The sequence below is a fragment of the Anopheles arabiensis genome, chromosome 2 (assembly GCF_016920715.1).
Source record: "Anopheles arabiensis isolate DONGOLA chromosome 2, AaraD3, whole genome shotgun sequence".
NCBI lineage: Eukaryota > Metazoa > Arthropoda > Insecta > Diptera > Culicidae > Anopheles > Anopheles arabiensis.
Genome location: NC_053517.1, coordinates 97,795,235 through 97,815,287, shown reverse-complemented (window position 1 = coordinate 97,815,287; position 20,053 = coordinate 97,795,235). Strand labels below are relative to the sequence as shown.

The 20,053-nt window shown below is 46.2% G+C and overlaps 1 protein-coding gene across 7 annotated transcripts in view; it reads left to right on the top strand.

Annotated features, from left to right (window-relative positions):
* The first annotated feature begins 10,804 nt into the window (after nt 1-10,804).
* The window catches only part of LOC120893943 (calcium-transporting ATPase sarcoplasmic/endoplasmic reticulum type), a 33,349-nt gene continuing 24,100 nt past the window's right edge, over nt 10,805-20,053 (top strand). For 5 of the 7 annotated variants that reach the window (XM_040296200.1, XM_040296201.1, XM_040296199.1 and 2 more), the window contains exons 1-2: nt 10,805-10,925; nt 19,696-19,844. In XM_040296200.1, coding sequence (XP_040152134.1) covers nt 19,727-19,844 — 118 coding nt within the window. In that variant the 5' untranslated portion in view covers nt 10,805-10,925; nt 19,696-19,726. Of the gene's footprint in view, nt 10,926-15,975; nt 16,154-17,574; nt 17,768-19,695; nt 19,845-20,053 lie in introns of those variants that run through there. The other 2 variants (XM_040296196.1, XM_040296197.1) reach the window with 2 other exon arrangements.

The following is a 20,053-nucleotide window of genomic DNA, read 5'->3' as shown; positions in this document are numbered from 1 at the left end:
TCAGCAACTGTGGCAGTTGTGGTTTTTTTCCGATTTTTGCAACTGTAAAAAAAAGCTTGCCGTTGTGTGTTTGGTTCTTTCTGAGGCTTTATTTTTTATACAAATGTAATAGTTTATTTATGTGCCCTTTCCCTGCCACCTCCTGTGTCACGTGTGTTTCATTTCGTTTTTTTTGTTCCCCCTGGTTGTGATACAAAATCAAAACAGCTGTTTCGCGCTAATGGTTGGAACCAGGAAATGGGTAGATCGGCTTGTGGAACATTCCGCCGTACGGAGCGTGGCAGTTCTGGTTAAGCCACTTGTGCAAGTCGTTAGACGAACCTTCGCGATAATCGTTCTATGCAACAAGTCTACCCAAAGGGCCGCGAGTTGCCCTTTTGGCCGCGTACGCGTACAATGTGCCAGCCCGGCTGCATGAAATATCAACCGAACCGTCTCTGCCGTACGATAACAATGTGACGCGCGCGGGAGAAAGCGTCGCCAAACAGCAGCAGCAATAACAACAACGACGACGGGTTTGCGGATCCTCCTTGGTTTCGGCGTTGGCCCAGCGTTACATAAGTTGCAACGTGAGGTTGCCAAAACAAAAAGGAAGCCACAGCAAAACAAGAGCAGGGCGCATCAGTTGCATCCTCGTGGAGGATCGGTAGACGGATGGACGGAGAAGAGTTATAATTAATGAGTTGAAATAGTTTCTTTTTTGGCTGTGTTTTGTTTTACATGTGCCGCGTGGACTGTTTATGGCCGTAGGACGAAAATAGTAATGAATTGTAATTGTTGCAAAGTATGGAAAATATTTAAATATTTATTGTTATTAATGGCAATTCAGGTATCATCAAATAATCAGTGAGATCTATTACAAATAATCAATATTGAACCAGTTTCATTATTTAAATTTGCATTTCTTTCTCAGTGTTTAAAAAAATAAAATAAAAATTGTTCAATTGCAGGTTGGATATTTACCAAACATCTAAAACTTCTGTTTCTTAGATATTGCACCATTTATTTGTATTTAAATTGTATTTAAAAATTGTATTTAAAAATTTACTAAGAACTCAGTAGTTCATGCAGAAAACCGCTTGACGATACCAACACTGATGTTCTCTCTGTAGAGCGCACAGACGACTCTGATCCGTCCTATACTAGTAGGAGCCGTCCAGAGTCGTCTCATGTCCCCCTAAAGTCGTTGAAAGTCGGAGTCGTCCAGATTCGAACAGAGTCGACCGGAGTGGAGCGGAGTCAACCGGAGTCATAGGTTTTCGGTGTTGTTTGGAGTCAATTGGAGTTGACCGGAATCGCAGTCGGTCGGAGTCAACCAGAGTTGTTCGGTTGAATACGCTTTTAATTAGGCATTTCATTTCCTAGTGTTTTTTTTGTTATCTTTCACTCTCCGCGTGCATTTTGTATACAGGCACTTGTTTCAAAGGTATACTCCGGCCCACTTCGGGCGACTATCGAGAACTCCGGATGACTCCGCACGACTCTGAACGTCTCTGGGCGACTCCGAACGACTCGGGGCGACTTCGAACGACTCCGAGTGACTTCGGACAACTCCGGGCGACCCCAGACGGCTCCGAACGACTCCAGACGATTCCGAGCGACTCCAGATGGGCTGGGGCTGGGTGGACCTACCTCCGGGAGTCGGTTTTGAAATGTTCGGCTTCGGATCGGATTTGACGCAGGATTTTCGCTAACTTTACCCATCACTAGATACTAATACTATGGAATTAGATCACGATCACACAAACACACGATCTTAGTGAAGTCGCTCTATTCATACAATACAAATAAAAACATTCAATTTAATTCAATCAAATTACCGTAAACTACTCCACGGTATTTGCTATGAGTTATCATTTTTGTTGCATAAACAAAACATGAGAAATAAATTCACCCGATAGATTAGTAGATTCATCGGTCAAAATACTCAATAGCGTGTAAAACTTTGAAGTCAAAGTCGAAGTCAAAGTCGAAGTTTCCAGTGCTTCATACATTTTAATGAATTATTAATTTATCATAAAGAATGAAATTACAGTCAGCTGAAGACAATAGATAAATGCTGCATTATGTTAATCATTAATCACTAAGATCGTGTGTTCGTGTGATCTAATTCCATAGTATTAGTATCTGGTGATGGGTAAAGTTGGCAAACACTCTGAGTCAAATCCGATCCGAAGCCGAAAATTTGCAATAATTATTTATAATTATCATTTAACACATTTCATAGAAGAAAGATCATCCAACTCGTCTGCTGTTAATCAATACCAACACAATAAAATATTAAAGTAAATTAAAAAAAGGTGTTTTTGTGTTCTTATTTAAATAAAACATCTTAAAACTTTAAACAATATACTGCCATATAAATTAATCTAACCCTACCGAAAGGAAAGCCACCTGAAACCAGATTTACAAAACATAACGAAATGACCCATCAGCACGGCAGTACGTCAAAGCCTTTGACCGATAAATTTACTGGCTCGGGTGCCGCCTTCGGTTATATAATCCCACAATGCCCGCCCGTTCCCACCCCACCTTCACCTACCTAGACGCCATGACACCTTCAACCCCTCCGCGGGTGGCCACTTCCGCAATGCTCGTCCAACCCATCCCCAGTGCTGCTGTGCGCACGTTTTCGCATCGAATTTTGCAACCATGGCGGAGCAGCTTTTAATTCTAAGCCGGTGCGCTATTATTAAAGCGACATTTTACATTGTTCTTGTTAGCGCGATCGCCACCATCGCGTCGTACTAAAAATATTGTCAACCAGAAAACGCCGCTGCTGCGTACGTCGGCTACTTCGTAGGCAAGGGAACGGAATGCTTTGGCGGGTGAAGGGGCGGCGATCGGTTAAGGTTCACCTTATAGCACAGGATCATCATCATCATCAGCGTCAGGGGTTACCTTTGCGGTCGCCGACTGCCTGCTGCGACGGTGGCTTATTAATATTTGCCTTTTATTAATAGCACACATCATGCACACTTTCCATTATGCTTTAATTTTTTTTTTCGGCCATCCCAAAATGTGTTGATTTTGTTGCTGCTAATGCCACTGCTGCTGCTACTGCTTGTTAGGATCTTGCAAATGAGCATCAGCGAGTAATTAGCTCAATTTTCAACATTCCCGGGTTGCTTTACCGCCCGATCACACGCCCTGCGAAGGACGGCCTTTGATTGATGCTGCAAGCGGTGGGTGGGAGCAGCATTATTACGTGAGCACCGCATGAACTTGGCGCTACTGGTCATACATCCCATTTGCGGACTTTCTCACACCAGCAGCACGAATTAAAACAAAAAAAGAAAGAGCTTTTATTTTGACATGACAAAATATACATGCAGGGAGCATAAAAGATGGCTCAGCTGTTTTCAGCAGAAGCTGTAAAAAACTTGCCCCCCCCTGCCCATTCTTCGAAGAAAGAAGCGTATTAAAAATAGCACTCACACAGCAAAACAACGAAACTGCACGACAAGCGAATTAAAACTTACACAGTACACTTGAAGGCAGCATTTATCGCTTCACGTACGCATAATCAAATCACTAATCCGGCGCGCTTGTACGCTGACACCGGCGACGCTGCCCAGCACCGGCGACTTATCGGTTTTGCAGCAAAGTGTGATATTTTTACGGCAACTTTTGAGGTTTCGAGCTAGCAACCGGCACAAAAGCGTTACCGGCCGAAAACCCTTTCTTTTACGCGGTTTTCCGTGGAACTTTGGTTCCGTTGCTCGTACGGGACAGCACATTAATTTGTCCCGATCAAAGCGGTCCATTTTTCAACACATGATGAAATCGAGCATCAAAGGTGTCGGTTTGGGTTTTGGTACTGCTCGATGTCATGCTTGTTGTTTGCGGTGTGCGGCTTTGCACTTGATGCTCTGATGTCCTGACGGCAACCGCGAGGGAAGCGAACGGTGTTCGGTTTCTGGTATGCGAGTGTCATTTATAATTGTCGAAAAGAGCCGTCCCGGGATGCGTCTACTGAACCGGCAAGATGAGGCGTGCGATGGCTACATTGTTGAAATGTGATCTGGAATGGAAATTTTCGTTTCTTTGCTGAAAATAAAGTCTACGAAACGTAGACTTGGCTGCTTACACCGAATATACATTAATTTTTCTATTCGTGTTGAATTTACTTCCTTCAATTAATGAATTTCTTAAACTAACATTTAAAGAGATGTTCTAAATACATTTTAACCGTTTTTCGATTTTGAATTACTTAAATTTTTTGATACAAAGAGCAGGACAGATAATAGTTACAAAAAAACAGAAAACTCGATAAAGAAAAGGTCAAATAGAATAATCGAATAATATGGAACATAAACTAAAGTGAAAACACAAACTAACAAAAGAAACCTTCCAATTGAAGTTTTAGAACAAATATCAAAGGATAGAACACATGAAAAAAAGCTTAATTAATTAATTGCTCCGTCTGCTAATTATCTGTATTATTTTCTTATTTGTTACAATTTTCATATTCTGTTTTGATATAATAATATCGTTTTTGTTTCTATTCTAATATCAACATTGATCAACTAGTTAGACAATGTTTTACTTATTTATTTGTTTACGGAAATGAACTTAATCAGTATAATTTGCCTTTTTCTATTGTTTTTTTCTCTCTATTTTCCTTTAATCTCCTTTTCGTGTCTCAAATCAAAATGAATTAAATTTTAATTTTTTATTATTTTTACATCTTGCATTTTTATTTACATCTTCCTTTACATGTTTATTTGCTACTTTTATTTTCTATTAGAGGCTTTTGCCTTTTAATATGATGTGTTTACTATTATTCATACGAGTAGACATTAGACATAAAAAAGTAATGCATTGGAGTTAAAAATATTCTTTCTCCTTTTCCATTCCAATACATCCAATTTTTGTACAGCACTCTCCACAAAGTCTTGCGACTTCTCTTGCTACTTATTTCCCTGCTAAACCCCCTACACCCCATGTTCCATTTTCGTTCCTCATTTGCTTTGCTTGATTTTTCACACCACATCACACTCGCTCGGCACGGACACGCATGCAAGCTCACAGCTGTAATGATCGTTTTAGCGTCCAATCATGTCACGCTCCACCTTTAATTCGAACCAGAACGATCCTCGAAACCATATGTCTTTCGTTTCTAGAACCCTTGCGCCAAGGCCACCGTTGGAAGGGGAAAAAACACGAGCCCGTTGTACAAAGCACCACCATAGAGGGAAGCGGAAGGTCCATCATCATCATCATACACGCTCGTCCAAAGCATTCATCGTCAGCATGATCCAACATTTGCGTACAACTGCCCCTGGGTGCGTTTCACATACCACGGAACGGCTCAAGTTCATTGTCAAAGGGGAAATCTGCTTTCACACTTGACCACCGCCGCAAAGGAAAATGGCAATTCGGGTGATATTCCTCACTTTGTCTCTCCATAGCTCTCTCTCTCTCTCTCTCATTCTCTCAATCCGATTTGCAGACGCTGGCCAGAAAAGTGCAAAGATGTAGATGGACCGAAATAAGATGATGCCTATTTTTATGGCTTTACTACGCCCACGTAATGGTTGTGGCCCCCTGTGAGTATGTGTGTGTGTGTCGGTGTTGTGCGAAGATGTGGTCTTCTCAGCTTGCAAATATTTGCCCTCCACATTCTGCTATTCACTCCCCCGTCCGTTGCGGTGGAGGAAAGTATTGAATTTTGCGCCAATTCTTGATGCGGTACAAAACTTATAGCCTTTTTAAGATGATTTATTTAAACTTAAATGATAAGGAGGATCACTGTAGAGGAGACTAGCGATAAAATCGGGAATATTTCATCCACTACGAATGCTTAGTGAGCAACTGCCAACTAATGATACGGCCAGCACGGCCGGCTAAGTGACAGACAATTACCGAAGACACTAAAAATAGGCCCCCGCCGCCAGTCCAGGGAGCTGATGTATCAATCATCGCGCCGCAGCGGGCAGCAAAATTTGGTGAGAACAAAAACAGCAGGCAGCAAATGCGGGAAATACAGAAACACATACACACACACACACACACACATACGTAGGCAGCTTTTCCGACGCAAATCCTAACCGCGAACCGTTCGCGCCCCATTCCGATGGCGTGAGCACCATGAAGTCACCATGAACCCAGGAGTCATTGGACGCGCGTAGCGTCATGCGGCCGGCACGCGTGTAAAAGACTACTTCCAAAGTGATCTTGAACCCGGTCTGAATGCGTGGTGAACCAACGCAACAAAACCAACGCCAACGCTCTGCGGCGGCCGTTTGGAGATGATGGTCGCTCACCACTGTTACCTAGCGTTCGGAACCATACGGCGGTACAGACGGCGTTTTTCCACGGCCACGATGGTGATGAGGGTGAAGCTTTACATAATTCCAAGAATGTGTTCGCTCTACGACGCGAAGGACGTTTTGGGGAAGCCGAACAGGCGCAGGCGGACGTCCGAAGCAACCGATCCGATCGAAGCGTCGTAGAGAGGACATTGGTTTTTTTCGGGTTTGTATCGGGCGAAATTAAGTCTTCAATACTCGAACACGCGCTTCATGCAAATAGTTCATGCTAAGTTTATTTATCCGCTCGAATTAAATAAATTGTTCGCAAAAATAATAGCACATTAACGGATTTACATGCCCGCAAGCAAGTAACAATCACCGGCCCCAGGAAACAGGACCGTCACGCGTAACGCATCATTTGTTTGTAATTGTGACGGTGGCGGTTGCTGGGGCGGTGTGTTTGTGTTGGACGACGACGGCACCGGCAGACGGCACTGGCCGGAATGCTGGCAGCAATCGGGCAGGGTTTTTATTTTTATGTCAAGCTATTAAGCGAAATTAACGAACCTAGACAGCGCGAACCAGCACAATCCGTTGCCGTTCTATTTCGTCTGACATCCACACACACACACTGCGAGGAAGCAACGCCTAAAAGTGATCACTCTCGAATCCCCCAATCACCACCATCACCTTCCATCCTTTATCCGTGGTTCGGCGCAGTGTTTCTTCTAGAATGGCCACAGATCAAAAAAAAATCTTGCTTGTGCTGTTTGTCGAAATTTGTTTTGTACGTCTTTTTTCTCTCTTTTTCTCTCTCCTCTTTTTGATCCGTTTGTTTTATTGCGGAAAATTAATTATCAAACACACAGCATCAGTGTGCTGGGGGAAAGAGTTTTTTTCTTGCTGTGTTTCTTTTTATTTCACCACTGTCAACAATCGCACTCCCTGGACAGCTTGTATTTTCCTGCTTGGAAAGTTGTTTTATTGCCTTACCGATCTCTTGTTGAGGATATTTCGTTTCCAAGAGGGAATGCGGAACTGGTTACATTTCGTAACAACGCTACGAGGAATTGGAAATTGATTGTTTTTGATCATTTTTTGTTTGCATCTTCGTTGGGTTTATCATTTATTTACTTTGAACCTTGAACAATAAAATGGCAACACGAATGTGTATTTGATTTTACAATTTCATGATTTTTTTTGTTTTTAACTGAAAAGTAGATTATTTTAGCTTTTTATTTGTTTCTGTTTAATTAGTTTTTAGTTTATTCATTCTTTTAATATTTATTTTATTGTATTACCAGTTTATGTTTATCTTTTATATATTTTAAACTAATTGTGTACAACATCTGTCTTCCACAAAATTAACTTGTTAATATTTTTTATTTTGCATTTTTATACCTGCTTCTATTCTGGCTAAATCTGATTGTATTATTTTAATGTACATAATTTGCTATAATTCTAACAAATTTGTTGTATTTTGAATCTTCTCATTTTTCGCACCAAAATAAACTTTCCTTATAAATTCATTACGTTCATGCTCGACCTAGTGTCGCCTCATCGTTGTTGTAATAAATTTACGAATGTTTTCAAACACATCTTCTAATTAAATCAAAAGGCGGTGGCAAACAAGCACACACACACACACACACGCGTCCAAATCTAATCCAAAACACTATCTACCATTGGAATTTCCCACCTTCCGGCATGCTCAACCACGGTAAAGCGATTCGCAACCACTTTAAACCCCAGCCAGTTCATAAATCTTCCACCCGACCATTAACAAGAAACGCTTGCGATGTGATACGGTGCGAGCACAAGCAGCAGCAGTAGGAAAAATCGCTCCACGCACACGATGGCGCTCCACCCGTTCCCCAACCCATTCCGGTTCGCGCGTCATCTGCCCATTATCCATAAATCAAACAATTGAGTATTAATCAGTGGCACCACACAACCGGCGCGGTGTGTGCGTCTTTTGCGCGCCACGCTAAGTACCTTTTAATAACAACAATCTGACGGCAGCCCCTGACGCATTTTGACACCCCTGGACACCTCGCGTCAGCTCGCACAGCGCACAATTAACGCTTCGCCGTCAGCTCGGCACAGCCAGCCCGCGGCCGAAGGACAGGACGCCGAAAGACGAGCCCGGGTTGATCTTTTTCTTTATCTCCCGCCCCGAGCACGAGGGTGCCGTTGATGGTATCGGGAGCTGATTCTTTCTTTGCCTACGCAGCGGCTCCAAAGACTTCACCGAAACCATTCTTACGTCAATCGCAGTACAGGCAAGCGAGCGACAGTGACTTTCCGTCCGCCCGACAACCGGAACGCAAACAATGATGCTTCCTCTCCGCTCGAAGAAGTAGAATGGCACGTGCATATGTGCGTGTTCATGTGTGTGTGTGCGTTGGAGTTTGCATTAGTAGATCGGACAGTTTGCTTGCGTCGTTTTAAGGAAAGGGAGAACAGAAGGAAAAGTCCGGACGTTCTACCATCATCCATCCGGGGTGAAAAGGAGAGTTCCTTAATGTGCGCACAGCTGTGTCGGATGATTTTGAAGCAGCTTGGAAATGGGCATGACATCTTGAAACGGAAGAGTGCCAGAGCGGGTTAACGTTTTCCTGCTCTTCGCTAGGAAAGACTGGGCGTCTCCATGCGTGGAGAACACGTGGTGCAAATAAAATGGAACATTTGAGTAGAATAGTGAATCAAATAGACAATCGAATCCTGATTTTAATAATGGTGGATGAATGAAAACTGAGATAACGTTGTATAAAATAGTAGTTGTCTAAAAACCCTTTATTTTATTTAATAATAATTCCAATACCTGCGACTTCTATACTCAATATTGTAAAACTTTAAGAAATAGAGCTGTCTTTAACAGCTTTAAATCACATGTTAAGCGGATCACATGAAAAAAAATCATATTTGTGGAAGTTTGAAGTATATTAAAGGTTTCCTGCTGTATTTTAGACTATTTTACGATAAATTCGTCAACTTATTAAACGATGTTTGAACTATTATAAAGATAAAAACCTCGATCGATTCGAATCAGTTCAAGAATATTTAACAATATAGATTAAAGTCTCCTGGGAATGTTGATCCGAATGGGAATTTTGAAAAAGATCCTTTGTATATCTTACTTAAACCGATTTTTCAAAAACAAGTTGTCAATGCACACAATAAATCACAAAATAAACTGAATCAGCAACGATTGAATTAATTCTTGTTATGACTAACGAATGCAAGTGATTCATTTGCTTTTCTCCTGCACTTTTAATCAATCGATCATTAAACCCGTCGCAAGACAAAACACAATTGCAACCCATTCCGGGCGGACCGAACTGACCAAACACCGATATCAACTGTCTGCGGCTGGGTCGGATGTGCTCACCGTTAACGCCGTTACAAAATGCAACAACAATTCGTGCTAGGCTGGTACAACATTCGCCACCGAAATCGCGCTCCCATTTGGCACACTCACACACATCCTCATCGCAACTGCAATTATGACACCGTACGTCGGTTTCCGAAATGGGAAACACATTTTTCACGCCCCGTTTTGTCACCACGGTTACTTCATCCGCATTCGACCGAAAATAAACTGCATACAGCCCGACAAACAGACGGAGAACAAAACGAAGGAAACACAATCCTGACCATTAGCAAGACCCATTCCATCTACTCCGCCATCTAAACGGCCGTTTTGCTCGACAATATCGGCTGCTGGTGCTGGAATGGATTGGCCCACCAACCCAACCGATTTCGCTACAAATGGAACGTTTTGTCGTTAACTTTATTGCCGCTTGCTGCTGCTCTTGTTGTTGTGGTTGGAAGGGGTTGAACCCGAACGGACCTAACCTTAGCCGACCGGCGCACAACAACCACAACAACAAGCTGGTTCCCTTCCTCCGGGAAGGTTTGCGCCTGTCTGCTGCGCTGTGTGCCCTGTTGGATTGGCGCCAAAACGCGTGTGTGGAAAATGAGTGCCCTCCCGAGCGATGATGTGCTTCGCACGTACCACCAAAATGAGGCAGCGAGAGACAAGGAGAAAGAGACAGATAAGGGAGGGCTTACCGATCGCGATCGTGGCCCGGTGTACTAACTGCGTATGTGGTGGTGGTGCTGCTGTGTGGGAAAAGCCATTCTCAATCGTAGGAAAGAAAATGAAATAAAGAGTTAATGATCCCTTTTTTATGATGCACAGAAATGAAAAACGATTTTTAAATACTTTTAACGTAATTGCAATCGAACGAGAAAAAAAACCCGCTCCATCCACCGATTGAGATGTCAGCTGGGGTCTTTACATGCGGCGGGACTTCGCTCAACCGAAGATCCTGCACCGAGCAAAAACCGCCATCGCCCCTCATACCGGGCGACCGGGAGTATGACAGCGATCATGCACCTGTTGTGCTGGCTGCGAATATTTCCATACAACCCCGTGAGCGTGCGCGCGTATGTGTAGCGGCGCACACACCAAAAAAACCGGGCGTCCCCATGTCTGCGTTTGTCTGTGTTGGTGGCAACTCGTTCGCGCCGGAGCAGTACGCGCCCCGGGAGCCCCGGCGCTGGCGGCTTAGCAGGGTTCGCAAACGGGCCGGGTGCCGGGAATTTATAAAAGGACTCGCACGGCGGCGATCCGTTGCCGATTGTCTCGACCTTTCGAAACAGGTCAGTCGCATAGCTGGGAGCGCTCTACGGTAGTGCTCGCACGCAGTGGTTTTTCGCCGTTTCTTCGCAAACTTAGCGATCGATCCGATCCTCGCAGTGTTAGGTTCGCAGGTGGTTTTACCGTTGCTGTTCAGTTTTGGTTCTTTGGTGGGACTGGAAGAAGTGGTGGAGTAGTTTTTTTTCCCATTTTGGTGTTCCCGTCCCATCGTCGTCCAACGGTGACACAGCGTGTGATTTTGGTGTTTGGAGTTGCATTGGATTTGGATACGGAGTTCGATCTGTGGCCGAGTGCATCCGGACAAAGTGGAACTGTGACCCACGTGAGCGCTTGGGAGTGTGAGAAACTGTGACAAAATTGCAAAGCAAGCGTGAAAAAAACCCCTCCTCAAGAACACGAAGGACATCGAGCGTGACAAGTGACACCACGAATAAGGATTTTTCCCGCATTTAGATAAAGAATTGCATTGCAGTTCCGAAAATGAAGCCTAAAACAAACCCCAAACTTTTACACTAAAAAATGGTGAAATGGTGAAGCACGAAGATACAACGCAAAAACGTTACGGGAGGACCAACGGGAAGGAAAAAAGGGTCGCCAAAGTGACACCCGTCGCCATCCATGGCTCCGCTCGCTCGTGATGAGTGATGATATTTTTAAAGTTCTTTGCCTTGCCCGAGCAAAATGGATAGTGAACAGGTGCTTTCTATACCTCCGGCCTGCTCCCGGGGGCGCAAACAACGGGACGAGCCGTCCCTGGGAGAACACTCTTCAACACCTTCCGCTCCTTGCACGTTGGACCAGCGCCGCATGGTGAACCGAGCACGCACGGGCGGCGTGACAGCTCTCTGAAGTCGATGATCGTACATCGCTTTGAAGCGCACATCAAACGGACGATCGTTATGCAACACCGATCGTTTCTATTTTTCGGCGGGGGGGGTTTTGCGGTGTGATGGAGCTGTCGTCTCTCCCAGGGAGCACTCCCAGGCATCCCAATCAGCATTGTACTTGAGCTACAGTACTTAAGTTTTAATATCTAAAAGCTCACTAAAACAAAGCTCCCAAAGGAACCAGCTCAACCGGACCGGACACCGGGGAGTTAGTGAGTGAGTGTATGTGTGTGTATGTTGCGCTTAAGGTCCGGATGACCAGCCAAGAGGCCTGGCGAGGTGGTTGGAATATTTTTGCGACCTCTTGTGCGCCTATTTTTAGCCCGGCCAGGTCCTTTTGTCAACGGGCCGAAGACGACGACGACGACGACGATCTTCCGTTTGACTTTGCGCGTTTGACCACGGCACGGCACACAACACCGTGTACCTAACCCTAGGCCCAGGGTGTCATTAATATATCGCGCTGAGGTGTCCATGTGTATGTGTGTGTGTGTTTGCACACACCAGGGGAGGGGGGGGAGGTTCTATTTTTAGTTCATTTATTCACGCCGCAATTTATTGCGCAACAGAGAGCGCTTTTCCGCGTGTCTGCGGTGGCGGCGGCGGCGTGTGGTGGAAAATATTCACTTGTTTTTGTTTCATCGTGCAGGGAAAATTATTTCTTCTGCTCACTCGCGTCCAATGTGTCTAGCGGCTGGTGCGGTAACAGTTTCGTTTGCCATTTTGCCATCCCTGCCCGTACCTCGTGCTGCTTCCATTAAAGCTGCTGTTGCTGCTTGTAGAAGGAAGAATGGTTCGCATGAGAGTGGACTTGACAAGTGTTGAGTCTTCCAACACTTTACCTTCCCCAGTGTTTGCCCACCCCAATCGGGGCCCGCTGGCAACACACACACACACACACACGTGAAGCCGTTTTTTATCGACGCGGTACAAGATTCCATCCTGCTTAGATCAAATATTGGCTGACATTAGGGCCAGGGCGTTAGGCCTCGGTAGCTGAACCGTTGCCAAGAAAGCTACACATCATGAAGCGCAACTAACTTGAAGCAAGGAGCGAGAGAGACGGAGATACACGGTGGTTGGCGCACAATCTTAAGCCGCGCGGAGCGACCAAAGCGACCAAAGCGACGAACGGGGAAAAACAGGCAAAGGGCGCGCGCGAGCGCGCGCGTGTGTAGGGAAAATTTCTATTTCGGTACTGATTGATGAAACGTAAATTCCTGCCCATCCACATTGAGGGGGGCACAGCGTTTTGCACACACGAGCAAGAAGAGGAAGAAGAAGGAGGAAAACCGTTACGAGTTTTTTTTTTGCGGACAGGATTCGGTTCACCTGTTGTTATGGCCAACAAGTACTAACCGCCGAGCAGGAGATCTGCCCAGAGCCCAGAGTGCATCCATCATACGGCGGGGATATGGAGCAGCTCAAATAGACATGCCAAGCGATGGAATGATGTCAGCTGCCACGCTCTGCTGGGCCCTTGGTGGTCGTGTGCGCATTTTTGTATTTGTTTTTCTTCTCAAAGCAATGGAAGAATGACTTAGTATCCACCTTATCATAATTAAATTGTAATACCATTAATTAGGACGCTCAGCAACGCTTCCGAGTTCACTCACTCGCTCCGCCAGTTTGTTTGTTTTATCAAGCAAAACTAACTGCACCTTCCAAAACAAAAGCATAGGAAATCGAATACTCCACAACAGGAGCGCGGGAATTTATGTAGTGCCCCAACACCCGGTTCGAACAACGGGTCGAAGTGTAAACAAAAATATCATTCGCACAAAACAACTGATCCCCAACGGGCAGTGGTAAATATGGTTGGATATTATTATATTACCGATCACTGGGCGGGAGGGGAGGCGTTTGGAAGGAGTTTGCTGAAAGAGTTTGCTGAAAGCTGATACGCTTGTGCTGTGTGCTGTAGGTTCCGATTGTTTGTCGAAATACAATGCCCGAACAACATGGCAACACGCTCCGGCGCGCATTACGGTTTTGGAATGTTTGTTTTGCATTATTCATCTTTTGTGTGTGTGTGTGTGTGTGTGTGTGTGTGTGTGAGTGTGTGTGTGTGTGTGTGTGTGTGTGCTCTTGCCCTCTGGAGAAAAATAGTTCGGGTTGAGCAGAATTTATGAACACTCACCAGATCGACTAGAGCAAAAAACGGGAAAAGCTGCACGTACACGTGCCTTGATCGTGGTGGCCTTGAGGGGCTTTTTTTTTGCTTGCACCAAGACAACAACTACCACCCCCAAAACCCCCCAAAAACCGTTGCCTTTATGAGCGGAAAGACTGATGGCATCTTTACCGTGGCGCATCCTCAGTTCACGCGCGCGCGCGCTCGAGTTCAAGTACGCGCCTGCCCGGTACCGTCGCCCGCTCGATCGCAGTATATTTATTTATTTATTTATTTACTTTCAACATCAAAACTACGATCGTCTGCCCCTCCGGGAACCGAATACAGCGACAAGGGAGGGCTTGGAGCGGGATGGCAAAGTTCAAGCCAACGCCGAGTATAATTTCCAAATGGCATTGGAAATCATTTTATAATTGCACCGCAACCGCCTCTCAGCTCAGCGTGTGCGCTCGGGGGATAAGTTTTAAACTGCCAATTTTTACGACTTTTCCCCCCTGTCGGCCTGCTCGACAACTCTCGTCAACTCTCGGTCACTCTCGGCGAGCGAGAGAACGGGTGAGAAATAGTTCCAGCCGCTATGCCAGACGTCCCTAAGAGGAGGGCCACTCTGGTGCGGGAAGCTGTAAACTTGGGATGTGAGCGCTGAACCATGTTTAGGACGGGAAATTGCACTCACCAGCGGGGAAATTCAATAGAACAAAGTCGAGTTTTGTTTTATGCACCCTAAAATGAGGCTTAATTTGCGGCCAATCAAATCGGCCACTTGCAGGATTGAAGTAACGCTTCTACCTTTTTTTTCTTTTCTTTTTGCACAAATTCCATTTTCGCCCTCGCCACGACCAACTCCAACTCGTCAAACCCGTACCAAGTGAGAGAGTGAGAGAGAGCGAGCGAGCGAGAGTGGGATTATTTTATTTTTAAAATAATTTATCTGCACCTTCTAATATTAACCCGCCCGACCCTGGGGATTGGGTAAAAATAATTGACCGATGGCTAGCTTGCTGGCTGGCGAGGGGGAGGCTGAGGTCCGAGCGGTGGTGCCGGTCCAAAACTTTCGATCGAAAAACCGCAAACGTTGCGAAATTGATCGTAAACCTGTTTGCAACGGGCAGAGGAGAAGGGGAGGGGGGACGGAGCGTATACCTGTGTGAGAGATTTCAAGTGTTTTCGCCCGGGCGATTTTCGCCCCGCGTTGCTGGATTTGCAAAGTAGGAACGCCAACTTCGATTGACTCATCGGAAGCGATCGCGCGTGGTTGGTTGTTGTTTGAGTTTTCTTCGCCGAATAAATTTATTGCCTCCTCCCCCCCCCCACCCCCCCCGTGACCACATGGCTTTTAAGGAGGTAGTATCCAGCAAGGCACCAGTTTCCGAGAGCGTCCATCATATTGGAGATCGCGACCTGGTGGTGGACGGCGAAACTAATGGAAGCAGGGGGGGGGGGGAAACTGGGACCTCGTCCACGCGGTACTGCAACAACAAGCGGTCGAGCGTTCTAAAAGTGGTACCTCCGTATTTCCCGGGGACCTGCGATCGCTTGGGAAAGGCCATCTGGGGACCGCCAGACATGTAGAGGCGGCCGATTTTGGCACCACACGCCAGTTGCTGCGCATGTCCGTTCGAAGGGATCTGGCCGGTTCTCTCACGTCACGGCAGCGATAAACACGAGAGAAGGATTATTTTCTCTCTCTTTCTCTCTCTCTCTTTCTCTATTTTGCTCTTGATTGCGGATTGAGAAAGAGAGAGAGAGAGAGTGAAACAAGCATCCCATGGCGGGATCAATGTGCACCTCAATTCGATTGTTCGCACAGGTTGTAGTGAGATTTTCCCTCTCCCTCCTCCCCAGGTGGTGGAAAACTCTGTAACCAATCGTTGTAACGTTGGTATCAAAGGCAAACACACAATACCAACGAACAAAATACAAAAAGAAAAGAAACATCTTCTCCCATTGACCAACCAACTCTCGGAGAAACCGTCTTTTGCGTGGTCGTTGCGATCACGAGCAACGCGATCGGCAGGAAGCGAACCTCAGTTGTTCACGAACGTCTCGCTGGTGTGCACTGTCCTTTTGCGGTCCGTGTGCCCTGTTTGTGACCACTGCCCCGCTTGCCCCCGTCCTCTTGCGTGTCGGTGAGCCCCAACTGACCGCGACTGGTTGGCTGCTCGAAAAGTGCCCTCTGTTACATAACACGATCGCGCAGATACATTTGGTGAGTGTGTTTGTGTGGAAGTGTGTGTCTGTGTTGAGTTGAGTGGCTCAACACTAAAGTTTGAAAGATAGTGTAATTCTGTTAGTGAGTTTTTTTTAAATGGTTTAGAACTTAATGCTATTTAAGTGACTTTTAAGCAACATTATAAGCTGTGACGGAGCAAAAAGGTGCTTTAATCAGGACAGATAGCTAAACAGTTCGCCCCATACCACGTGCCGTTTAACCATGAAAGCAATTTTGTTCGAGCGTGTTACACTAATTGCGTCGCCGAACTCAACTATTCTCTGGACGTCAACAACATTGCGCCGTCAAGGAAAACCTCAGCAGCGGGGACTTTGCCGTTGTTGATCTCGCACACCACCTGCCAGCCCTCTGATCATGCTGCTCTGATCAAACGGCCCCGATATTCGGTCAATGGCAGTTTCACGCTGCATGCGAAGCCGTTCTTTACCCTATCTTACGGTTTGGGTTTTTGGCGTGTCAGACGGAGGTTCCCAAAAATAGCTTTAGCCCTTTGAACGGTGGAGGTGTTTCTCTATTGACGAGCTAAATTGGTGCAGTTTGGCGTTGTTGGGACGGCCACGCTGTACCGCCGCTACGAGGGAGGGGAGGAGGAACTAAGGGGCGTAATTTGTAGAGCAATGTTAAGCTGCTCTAAATTCTGCTAGTCCTCATTTTCCGGCCCGTTCGTGTGAGACTGTGAGCACGCTTTGCCTCGCCCATTAACGGCGCCCCCCCATCAATCTGTTGACACAAGGTGAATTGGTTGCCTTGGGCTGAAACTGAAAAGATTCGTAGATACGGTGTGATAGTACATTGAATCATCAGATTACTTCATGCTTGTAAAAGTAGTAGAAGATGCTTAGTTTAAAAAAAAAATGTTTCAATAACAGTTTTTGAATTGCATTGCTATTAAGTGTCAATGGAAAACAAAGAAAAATGTACAACAAGAAATTCAAAAACATGAAATTCAAAAGTACAAGAACAAAAAAAAACTCCAAAAAACACAAATAACGGCGAAACGATCGTTTAAAATCGAGCGAAACGGTCAGATTGACAGTTCTCCATGCTGCACGTTGGCCCAAATGCTGCTTGGGAATTTCGCTGCGTCTACAACCGTCCGCTTGAGTGCTTGTAAATTTTTGCGAAATTAAATTCATTTTTAGCTTTGAAATTCAATTTTGGTAGTGTTGTGAGCACAACAAATATTGAATTTACATGAATAATACTTTTGCACGTAAAAATGCACGTAAAGCAGTCCTACTCGCTTTTCGTACGCGACAAAAATGCCACCACCACATGACCGGCGGTGGCATCCCACTGTGCGCCATTTGGCAGCTGGTGGGCATTGAACAAAAAAAAGTAATCAAAGATCCGGTCCCGAGCGGGGAACAAAAAGAAGCTTAATTTGTCGTGTATTTCCTTGCCAAGCGAACGGGCGACACACATCACCGTGTCCTGTGTCCCGTGTCCGAGAGAGTGTGTGTGCGTGTGGTTGTGTGTGCTCTCGCTTGCCCGTGTTGTGTGTTCTCGCGGAGATCGTAGTTGCCGAGTTTTTTGCCCCGCCGTGCGCTTCTCCTCGCCTGTGAGCGAGGGTGCGAAAGAAAAATCCTGGTTAGTAACGAAGAGCCGCCCGCCGCCGTACAAGCGGCCACCCAGCGGACCGTTATCTGTGTCTGGTGTCCGGCATTAGTTGGCAGTTTTCGGGCAGTCCCGTCCACGGTGAACCCTTTCCCCACTGGTGTGTGGTGTGGACGGTGGTCATTTACCTCTTTCTGTACCGCGAAGAAGGGTTCGTTTTTCTTTACTTTTTGCGACACGGTTCCCCTGTTCCACTGGTTCCCGGGGGCAAATAACGCAAATCGTCATGCCTTTTTCCAGTTCAGCTGGCGTTTGTATGAATGTGCGTGTATGAGTGGATGTGTGTTAGAGTGAGAGAGAGCGAGAGAGGGTGAGAAAGGTAGAGCGACATGGAGATGGAAGTGTGATGTGGAAGCATTGCAGAAAGGACGTTTTCGCTGATAGTAAATGCCCATACACACACGTAAACATTGCTCCGTACACTTCCCTCTTGAAAGGGGTTATTTTTTGGTGATAGTTGTGTGTGCATTTTTACAAGAAACAAGAAAAGAGTAAGAAGAGTGCATTACTGTGTGCCACCTTTTAAGCAAATAATTGTCAACTTTCCTCCGTAGGGCTAGCTCACCGTTACCGTTAGAAACAGAGCGAGCGAAAAAAAAAACCCATTCCGCACGCTGCGCGCGTGGCGCTGTGTGAGTGCAACACACAGCGTGTACACACGCACACACCGCACCGCCACGGCGTGCTTCGGTGTGTGAGTGTGCGTGCGTGCGGTTTTTTTTTTGTTCATTTCATTCCGTTCACTCGCCACGGTTGGCGAATGCGTGCTTCCTTTTCCGACCGGATCCCCCGTCTCGCTCTTGTGTATCCCCCTTGGCCCGTAGTTCGCTTCTTCTTCTTCTTCTTCTTTTTTACAAACCGTGGCGCAATACACAAATCACCACGTAAGTGTTTATCGAAAACGGGGCAGAACGCGCCGCTCTTGTACTTTTCTTCTGAGGGGGGAGCTCCAAGGAATGTTTCGCGAGATTATTTCCCCCTCCCCACTCGTCCTCCCTTGGATTGGATGAACTTCATCTTCGGTTGGAAGCGGATCCGTAGCTCAAGTAGGCATTGGTGTGCCCGCTGAGCTGTGACATCCTTTACACGCAAGTTACTCAGTCACCGCAGAAGTGTTGTTCCGCGACCGGGCAGGTTGTGGCAGGTTTTGTAGGTTATGTCGGTTTGAACCTTTTGTGTGTGTCATCGCTACTTTCTTCCGCCTTTTGGGCTCTCGATCCCCCGGGTACGTGTGTGTGTGTTTGTGTGTGTACTGCGGTGGAGAGCTTTCTAGAAGCCTCCCCCAAGATGACTTCTTTTGAAACGTCTTTCCCCTCCCGCACCAAAAACAGTGTGTGGTGTGTGCCACATAGTGCAGAAAACAAAGGGTTGTTGAACCTTTGCTGAAAATGGTGCTCCTCCACCGGGAGAGGGTTCGCGACGACGACGTGTGTGTGTGCGCTTACTCGGCATTTCACCACCGTCGTTTGCTCCCTACAGTGGCGTCTTACAACGTGTAAAACGACACGTGCGTGTGTATGTGTGTGTGTGTGTGTGTGTGTGTGTGTGTGTGTGTGTGTGTGTGTGTGTGTGTGTGTGTGTGTGTGTGTGTGTGTGTGTGTGTGTGTGTGTGTGTGTGTGTGTGTGTGTGTGTGTGAGTCACAATCCATCCAAGTGATCGCTGCGAATCCGCGCTATCAGCTGGTGCTTCCCACCGGCAATCGAACCCCACCGCTAACTCCGTCCACCACAAAACCAAAACTGCAAACAAAAGAAAAAAACCACCCAACGAGAAAGACAACAAGCGAGATCGTCGGATTGATCGGAAGACAACTGAACTTACTTAAAGCAATAATTGTATTTTATTATTTTCTAACTTTATTTCTTCTGCCTTCTCTCTCTCCCCTTACAAACAAACACAGAACTGCCGGTAACACAAAATAATCACCCACCATGGAGGACGGCCATAGCAAGACCGTCGATGAAGTCCTTAGCCACTTCCGCGTCGATCCGGAGAGGGGTCTCTCGCTCGACCAGGTGAAGGAATACCAGAAGAAGTATGGACCCAATGGTAAGTGTCTGCTGGCTCCCGGCCGGAAATCCCTACCGAAAGGTTCGCCCAGAAGTCCCAGAAGTGGAAAAACAGATTGAGGGCGACGCGCGTTTAGCTTGTCAGTTTGCGGTTTTCCGTGCCTATGCAGGATGATGCAAGGTTTGTTGCGACACAATTGTAGTACAGCATATGCGGGCTTGTCGCTAATGGCTGTGAGGAACCAGCGG